The following is an 8211-nucleotide window of genomic DNA, read 5'->3' as shown; positions in this document are numbered from 1 at the left end:
AACAACACTTCATAAACAATGAACTAATGATGAACATAACATTTACAGGTGTTTGTAAATGATTAATATATTGTATGTTAATGTTAAATTTGGTAAGTTGTTAATCATCAACAAAACATTTGTTAATGATACTTATAGAGCATTAACAACACTTCGTAAACAATGAACTAATGATGAACATAACATTTACAAAGGCTTTTAAATGATTAAGATATGGTATGTTAGCGTTAAATTTGGTAAGTTGTTAATCACCAACAAAACATTCGTTTACGATACTTATAGAGCATTAACAACACTCCGTAAACAATGAACTAATGATGAACATAACATTTACAAAGGTTTTATAAATGAGTAATATATAGTATGTTAATATTATATTATGTAAGTTGTTGATCATTAGTGAAACATATGTAAATTATTAATAAGGGAGAGTTTAAAAGATTTATGAAATAATGATTAAATTCTGAACAACACATTTATAAATGAGTAAGACATACTCTGTCAATGTTTGTAAAACATTCAGAATATTACTTGTAAATATTTTGTACACTATTTAAGTAAATGGTGTTGATGTTTATTAAGTATTTGCAAAGCTTTTTGCATCCATTCAACTAAAGTGACAACACTTTCTCATATACAACAGCTTACTTCAACATTTACAAATGATCTGTTAATGTTTTCAAATTTAACAAATTATCTACTAATATTCAGAAAGCATTTACAAAGCTTCTTGCATCCATTATTCTAAAGTGAGAACACTTTCTCATACACAACAGCTCAGTTAAAAATGTGTTACTCACCCTCACCATTTATAAATGATAATTGAATGTTTGCAAATTACTTATTAAGCTTTTTGCATCCATTGATCTAAAGTCAGAACTTGTTCTCATTTACATAACCTTACTTAAAAATGTGTAACTAATGTTTACCTTTTACAATGTATCTGTTAATGTTAGCAAATAATTTAAATAAAAATATGCAGCCCATTCAGAAAATCTTACATCAGTGGTAAATGTTAATGTTGTAAAACATGTGAAACTTCTACATCACTCCTGTGAAAATAAGTATTTCCACTCTAAGCTCTTGAGAAAAAGGAATACAAAATTTCATACACAGTCATCCAAAATCTTGAAACAATATACTGTATTTTATTAATTCTTACCATTTAGTATTGAATTCATACAAAAATGAAAAACATAATGTTAACACTTGAACTTAAACACTCCTTTATAAAAACGGAAAGGAAACGAGGGTTGTTGCACTGCACACAATTTCACATTTGGTTTTTGGCATTTTTTTCCGGCAATGATGAGCCAGTAACAGAAAAAAAAACACTTAACATAAAAACAAGTGAACAGATACAATAATGTCTTCCTCTTGTGCTACAGATAACACACACTCAAAAGCAAAAACAACAAACAAACATACATACAACAAACACTTAAACGTGCACAGTCACACACACACACACACACACACACACACACACACACACACACACACACACACACACACACACACACACACACACACACACACACACACACACACACACACACACACACACACACACACACACACACACAATGAGAGAGAGAAATAAATATGTCAATGCTTAACTTTGTACATTTTTGAAATATCATGAAATAGGCGTCCTAGTGGCCCATTGGGATGCTTATTCCCCAGCCACTCATGCCATTCTATTACTGCCAGATGCTGGCGCAGCATCTCCTCTGTGCGGTTTCCGCGCAGCCTCCACACCCGTTCCTTATACGTCCTCCAGGCTCTTTCTATATGTTGGGTGTGTGCCCCTGTTTGGGGCTCCACAAATGAGCGGCTGTGATTAACAGTGTAATGCCTGTAACCGAATTGAGGTAGGACTCTGTAGGCCCGCCACTCATCACTTATAATCGTGGATCCTCTCCGTGCATGCTTGCGAATTAGAGGAACCAATTCCCTTCTGGTTCTCTTATCGACCAGGCGGAGCACTGGCTTGGTTCCTGCTTTTTTCTTGTACACGCCCAACATCCCAAAAACCCATTTTCTCCTATTCCAGGCACCCGCCACTCTTCCTCTCCCATACTGAAAAACAAATGCAAGGAAATATGTCATTTTCACAGTAGTGTCAACAGTGCCTGGACAAGAATGGATGTCAGGGGGTGATGATATACAGGGGTTGGACAAAATGATATACGTATGTTCTAGTACAGTGGTTTTCAAAGTGGGGGCCGGGGACCAGGATAACTCAAAAAGTTATAAATGGATTTGGTTGCAACTCGGTGGAGTTGTTGGTAATGACCCAAGGAACAAGTGAGTAAAGTCTGGTGGTGATCCGGATCACGAACCGTTACCAGGACCTTTTTAAAGATTCTTCACCATTGCTGGCCTACAAATCTAGATGCCCCTAGTGACCACAAATTGAATTGCGGGCAAAACATTACAGTTTCTAACCCCACAAAAAAAGGCAGAAAGACTTTGGGTGTAACATAGTCAAATGTTCTATCAAGCAGCTTGCTTGGCGGAGGTCTGCGCTCTCTGAGTGCTTCTTGTATAATGTATGTATTATGTTTTCTGTAGTACTTGAATGGGTTTAGGAATGCACCAATTTCACAGAGTGCTGAAACTGGGTGCATAGGAAAAAGTGTGGCACAACCCATGTCAAGGGGGCCTTGGCCGGAATATACCGGGCCTTGGCTGGAATATACCGGTATCTGGGGGGCCTTCTCATGGAAACGTTTGGGAACCCCCACTTTGAAAATTATGTGAATGTTAAAAACCATCTACTTGATGCATTTTTGGGATGCCTTCAAAAGACGTTGAATGTATTTACCTTTCTCTTGTGCCGAAAGTTGCTCTCATCTATAGCGACAAATTGCTTTCTCCCCCCAATGTGCTGCCCTCGTCTGTCTTGTTCTTTCCTCATGGCCATCTCACAGACAGTGCGAATCTTTTTTGCCATCACGGTAAGAGATGTGGAACTGCCTGCGATCTCGTCCTCCATCATGTCCACCTGGCGCAGACGGAGTCCTTGAGAGAACCTTAAAATTTAGAGAAATGCAGTAGGAGCAGGACATGAGCAACAGCATTAGAGTTTCATTGTATAAGAGTTGCGTTGCAAAATCGTGTACCCAACATTTTCAACTTTTGCATTTTATTATTGGAAATGAATGTTCAGTTCAAGTCCCATCATCTACATGTGAATACTTTCCATTCAAATATTTGGAGAGCATATGTTTTAAACCTATATGAAATGCATTTTGCAATGCCATGCAATGGAATGGCCAATACAAAAATGTCAATTTCCCGACGTGTTACAACATGGATATACACCATTTTGCAATGAAGCTCTTTATATGGACTGATGGACTGTTTTTATCTGTGTTATACCCCAAGGAGAACTGGCATGAGATTGCAACAGATTTAATAGTTTTATTTTCAAATGACCCTTACAATAGGTGCTAAATCTGCTTCTTTTCCCACATTGTACCATAAAAAGCCGCCTTGTTGGTAGACCTGTCAGGGGACTATACATGTGTTTTTTCGTTTACAAACATTTGTGTTGTGAGGAGGGGCAAGATACTGGCAGCCAACAACGTTAGGTAATTTTATGACTAACAGAAGTCAGGGATTGTTTACAAATGGTAAACCCATGTATACATGGCAAGGGCGTCCAGTTCCCCTGAGTCAGATCTAGACTGGCTGACTGTATGGTGCACCAAGATGCGCTTGAGAACACGGACTGGGAGCTTTTCCGGGTATCCTCAAATGACGTCAGTGAATATACAGACACGGTAGGGTGCTACATTCAATTCCTGATAAACGATATCATAGAGACTGTCAATATAAAAGTTTACCCAAATCAGAAACCCTGGGTAGATAAAACTGTGAAAGCAGCACTTGCAGCCCGTTCTGTTTCATACAAGGCTGGTATTTTATCAGGTGATATGTCAGGCTATAAAGATGCAGTTTATGGACTTAGGAGGACTGTGAAGGCAGCAAAGACCCGCTATAGAGACAGAGTGGAAGCTGACTTTCAGGCTGGTGATCCTGCCAGCGTCTGGAAGGGCCTTCGGGTCATGACTGATCTAAAATCCAAGCCCAGCTCCATTGATAGCACTGAGCTCTCTTTTGCTGATGGGTTAAACACATTTTATGCACGTTTCGACCTTGCCAACCCCATGGTGGCTGTCACTGAAGAGTCTAGTGGAACCGGGACTCCTCCTTTCATTATCAGGGAAAGTGATGTGAGGGGAGTGTTCAGAGGCGTAAATGGCCCAAGCCGTTGTCCCATCTTGTTTTAAACACTCAATCATAGTTCCTGTGCCCAAGAACAGCAAGCCAGCAGGCCTGAATGACTATCGCCCAGTGGCCCTTACATCAGCAGTTATGAAGTGCTTTGAGAGGCTTGTGAAAAAACACATATGTGACACCCTGCCCAGTGCTTTCGATCCTCACCAATTTGCCTATAGAGCAAACAGAAGCAGGGACGATGCCATCTCAAGCCTTCTACATACCACACTGTCCCACCTGGATGAGGGGAGGGGGAATTATGTTAGAATGCTGTTCATAGATTACAGTTCAGCATTCAACACCATTATCCCCCTGCGCCTGGCTGACAAGATGAGGGGGCTGGTACTCAACACACAGTTGTGCAATTGGGTGCTCAGCCTTCTCACTGATCGCCCTCAAGTGGTCAGAATAGGTGGAGGTGTCACTTCAAGTCAGCTGACCCTCAACATTGGCTCGGCCCAGGGTTGTGTTTTGAGCCCATTGCTCTATAACATCTACACGCATAACTGTACAACCACCAGCAGCTCAAATTCCATCTTAAAGTTCGCTGACGACACCGTGGTGCTGGGTCTCATCTCAAACAACAACGAGACAGCCTACCTGAATGAGGTGGATGACCTAGCACTGTGGTGTCAGTCCAACAACCTGGCCCTGAACGTCAGCAAGACGAAAGAAATGGTAGTGGACTTCAGGAAGGTGCAGAGCAGGGCATACACGCCACTTACCATCAGCGGGGAGCCTGTGGAGAGGGTCTCAAATTACAAGTACCTGGGAGTACACCTGACTGAGGACCTCTCCTGGTCACAACACACTCAACACCTGACAGCAAAATCCAGGCAGCGGCTGTACTTTCTCCGCCTACTGAGGAAGTTTAAGGTCTCCACTGCCATCCTGACAACCTTCTATTCATCAGCGGTGGAAAGTGTGTTAACAGGCTGTTTTACAGCCTGGTTTGGAAGCTGCACACAACAACAACAGAAGGACCTACAGAGAGTGGTGCGCTCTGCAGAGCGCACTATCAAAGCCAACCTTCCAGGACTCTTGGGCCTTTACACTAAGAGAGTGGGAGCCAGGGCTAGGAAGATTATGCAGGATGTCTGACACCCCAACTCTTACATGTTCACCCAACTTAAGTCCTGCAGACAACTCAGAACCATTCAGGCCAGAACAGAAAGAATGAGGAAAAGTTTTTACCCCCAGGCAGTGCGACTGCTGAACAGAGACTTTTTTAAATGATAATTTTCTTTGTTTTTTTCTTTTTTTTTTCTTTTTCTTTTTCTTTTCTTTAACTTATTTCTCACCTTTTATTTCCTTTTTTACTTTACTTTTTTAATTTTTAATTTTTAATTTTTAAGATGCAGAGCTGATGACCCCATCATCATTTCACTACAATTACCATGTATGTGACAAATAAAAGTACTTGAACTTGAACTTGAACTACTTGGGGGCCCTCTTCAGTCAGAGCCACTGGCTGCTCCTTTTGGCTGCCTCTGATGATGTCTCTGATGCGGCTTTGATGGCTTCCCTGGCCCATTTCTCAAGTCCCTTAAAACTATTTGAATCTATGTGCTAATCTATGTACTAATCTAACTTCCCGTACCCTACTTGTCCCACCTCAGAATTCTATCCCTTAAGGATATCGACCATGGTGTACTAGGTTTTTACCATGGTGTTAATGCAGTAACCATAGTTCTACCATGGTCATGGTTACTTACTCTAGTTTTCTATCAGATAATTGGCAATAAAACAGTGTTGAAACAGTGCTTCCTACTGTAAGAAATAACAGCACATGGAAGAGAAAGGACAGAATATCAAGGAAAGAAAATAATATGTTAGAAAGGTTGATGCTTTTAGGAGACCGCCTAAGCTCTTTTCCAACATGACACACTGAAACTTTCTGAAGAGCTGAGAATGATGTTTTGAAGAGAGCTGGGCATCAGTACTTACTTTTGCATCACCATCATTGAAAATAAATAAATAATTGCCTTACTTTCCAAGATTCAAGATTTCAAGATTCAAGATTAGTTTATTACGTCTTATTATAGGTTTGAAGCCTATGAAGAGTAAAAATTGTTGTGTTTTTCTTGTGTCCTCAAAAAGATTTTAAAAAATAAAAATAAAAAAAATGGAGGGGGGGGGGGGTGGAAAAAAGTGCAAATAAAGTGCCTTGTCGTCTTCAGCATGAATTCAGTAATCTAACTGCTTGGTGGAAGAAACTACTTTGGAGTCTGGTAGTGTGAGTAGAGTCTGCTGTAACCGTAACTATATTAAGATATAGTTTAAAGTTGTCCTTTTCAAAAGGGTGTAAGTTACTTATTATTTCTACTGTACTTCTGAAGCTGACACTCAGTGAAAACTAAGAAGAGATGCCCTTATAAAAGTGGGTTTTTAATGATCTCACAATATGCCGTGCTATTTACAAAGGTGCAAACGTTTCGGGTGACCCCATCCACAGTGCAGTGTTTTTGTTTTTGTTTTGCTCTGAGGATGGAGCCACCAGAAACGTTTGCACCTTCCAAGAAAAGAACAGCAAAAGACACTCACCTGTACATGAATTTCAGCCATTTGAACAGGCTAAGTTTGGAATGGCTGAAAAAGGACCTATCCCGGATGGACTTGCTCACTTTTTTGTGGCTACGCCTTTGACACCTCCTGTATGGAAAGAGTGTTGGGAGAGTTGAGGGTATATGAAAACCACAATGTTTCTTCCCATTCCCTTACAAGACCAGCTGTGCTTAGAGCAGCATTTCCAACTAGGAGTCAGAACCCCTAGAGGGGTTGCAAAGGTACTGCAGGGAGGGACGTTGCATAAATAGGCCTATCAGAAAAAGCACAGATACAACAACATAATTCCATGATAGTTTATTTAGCATCCGTAATAATTTCTATGGTTAATAGGCCTACAAGTATTTTTCCTATGAATTTCCAAATTGGCAATATGATTGTGGAAATATTGTGTAGAACAAAAGGGAGTCTCAACAGAAAAGGTTTGAACCATAGGCCTAACCTAGTGTGGTCAGTGCCTAATTGTGCTCTGATATTATCGATCTGTTAATGCTATTGTTTGCGTTATTTGCGTTAGTGCCTATGTTAAGGGTGTCTGTGTTTTATGGAATGTGTAGGATGTCATAGAGTACAACAACAACAACAACAACAACAACGCTGATTATTAAACAAAAACCATGGACATGACTTACCATAGAAAGTGGTCTTGACATCTGTGCTTTCTCATCTTCATCCTCCCTCCACATTCCTTGCACTTCAATTTCTTTGAGAGGAGCTTCTTTTTCTGTAACCATTTGATGACTTTCAAGTAATTTTTATCCGTTTCCTTTACGGATATCAGTCTGTTAAGTTTTTTTGGTATCCGAGTCATCTCTGCCCATCAACTAAATATCTCTTCAAGTCTCCGGAGCGCACCGGATCAGAGATCTATTTCGTCCTATCCCGCCAGAAAATCAGCCAATTAGCATTCGTGTATCTCCGGTTCCTTTTGCCAGGGCCGCTAACAGCTTTTTTCTGGCCCTGGACAAAGTCATATGAAAAGCCCACTCGGCTATACGTACAAATGTAATCAGGACACAATTCTGCCCGCCCCCTTCCTACAGCGCGACAACAGACCCCTTTGCCCCCCCTGTCAGAGATGGTCATTAGGCATCCCTGCCATGGGCACTCCCACCATTAAGAACAAAATTATACAATATGTTATGAAGTGTTGGGGGGTGGGAGTTGAACATAATATTTTTGTATTTTTTTTTAATATTTTTTTTATCAAGTGTAATTTCGGAAAAAAAAAACAGGCCAGAGATTTGTTTCCCGTTCCCATGAGAGGAAACCACTGTGATTGGTTGTTCCCGAAGCAGAGCGGAAGAGATTGGCAACTGGCAGTGGCAAGTAGTAGATATTATTTTCGGAAATGGC

The 8211-nt window shown here is 40.5% G+C and overlaps 1 protein-coding gene across 1 annotated transcript; it reads right to left on the bottom strand.

Moving 5' to 3' along the window:
• Window positions 1–1608: 1608 nt before the first annotated feature.
• On the bottom strand, window positions 1609–8000 carry LOC134447029 (uncharacterized). Its single transcript, XM_063196312.1, has 4 exons — window positions 7488–8000; window positions 6835–6942; window positions 2831–3038; window positions 1609–2082 (listed from the first exon to the last, which is right to left on the bottom strand). Exons 1-4 carry the CDS (start codon window positions 7664–7666, stop codon window positions 1609–1611), a joined length of 969 nt encoding a protein of 322 aa, XP_063052382.1. The 5' UTR covers window positions 7667–8000.
• Between the last annotated feature and the right edge of the window lie 211 nt (window positions 8001–8211).

The sequence above is a fragment of the Engraulis encrasicolus genome, chromosome 4 (assembly GCF_034702125.1).
Source record: "Engraulis encrasicolus isolate BLACKSEA-1 chromosome 4, IST_EnEncr_1.0, whole genome shotgun sequence".
Taxonomy (NCBI): domain Eukaryota; kingdom Metazoa; phylum Chordata; class Actinopteri; order Clupeiformes; family Engraulidae; genus Engraulis; species Engraulis encrasicolus.
Note: the sequence above shows the minus strand (reverse complement) of the source record. Positions and strands in the feature narration are given on the sequence as shown.

Excerpts from the sequence above, each read along its gene's own strand:
- LOC134447029 (XM_063196312.1), bottom strand. The coding sequence starts at position 7,666 with ATGACTCGGATACCAAAAAAACTTAACAGACTGATATCCGTAAAGGAA. Across the intron at positions 3,039-6,834 it reads TGGCTGAAATTCATGTACAG|GTTCTCTCAAGGACTCCGTC; the intron begins GTGAGTGTCTTT and ends CTAAATTTTAAG. Across the intron at positions 2,083-2,830 it reads ACTTTCGGCACAAGAGAAAG|TATGGGAGAGGAAGAGTGGC; the intron begins GTAAATACATTC and ends TTTGTTTTTCAG.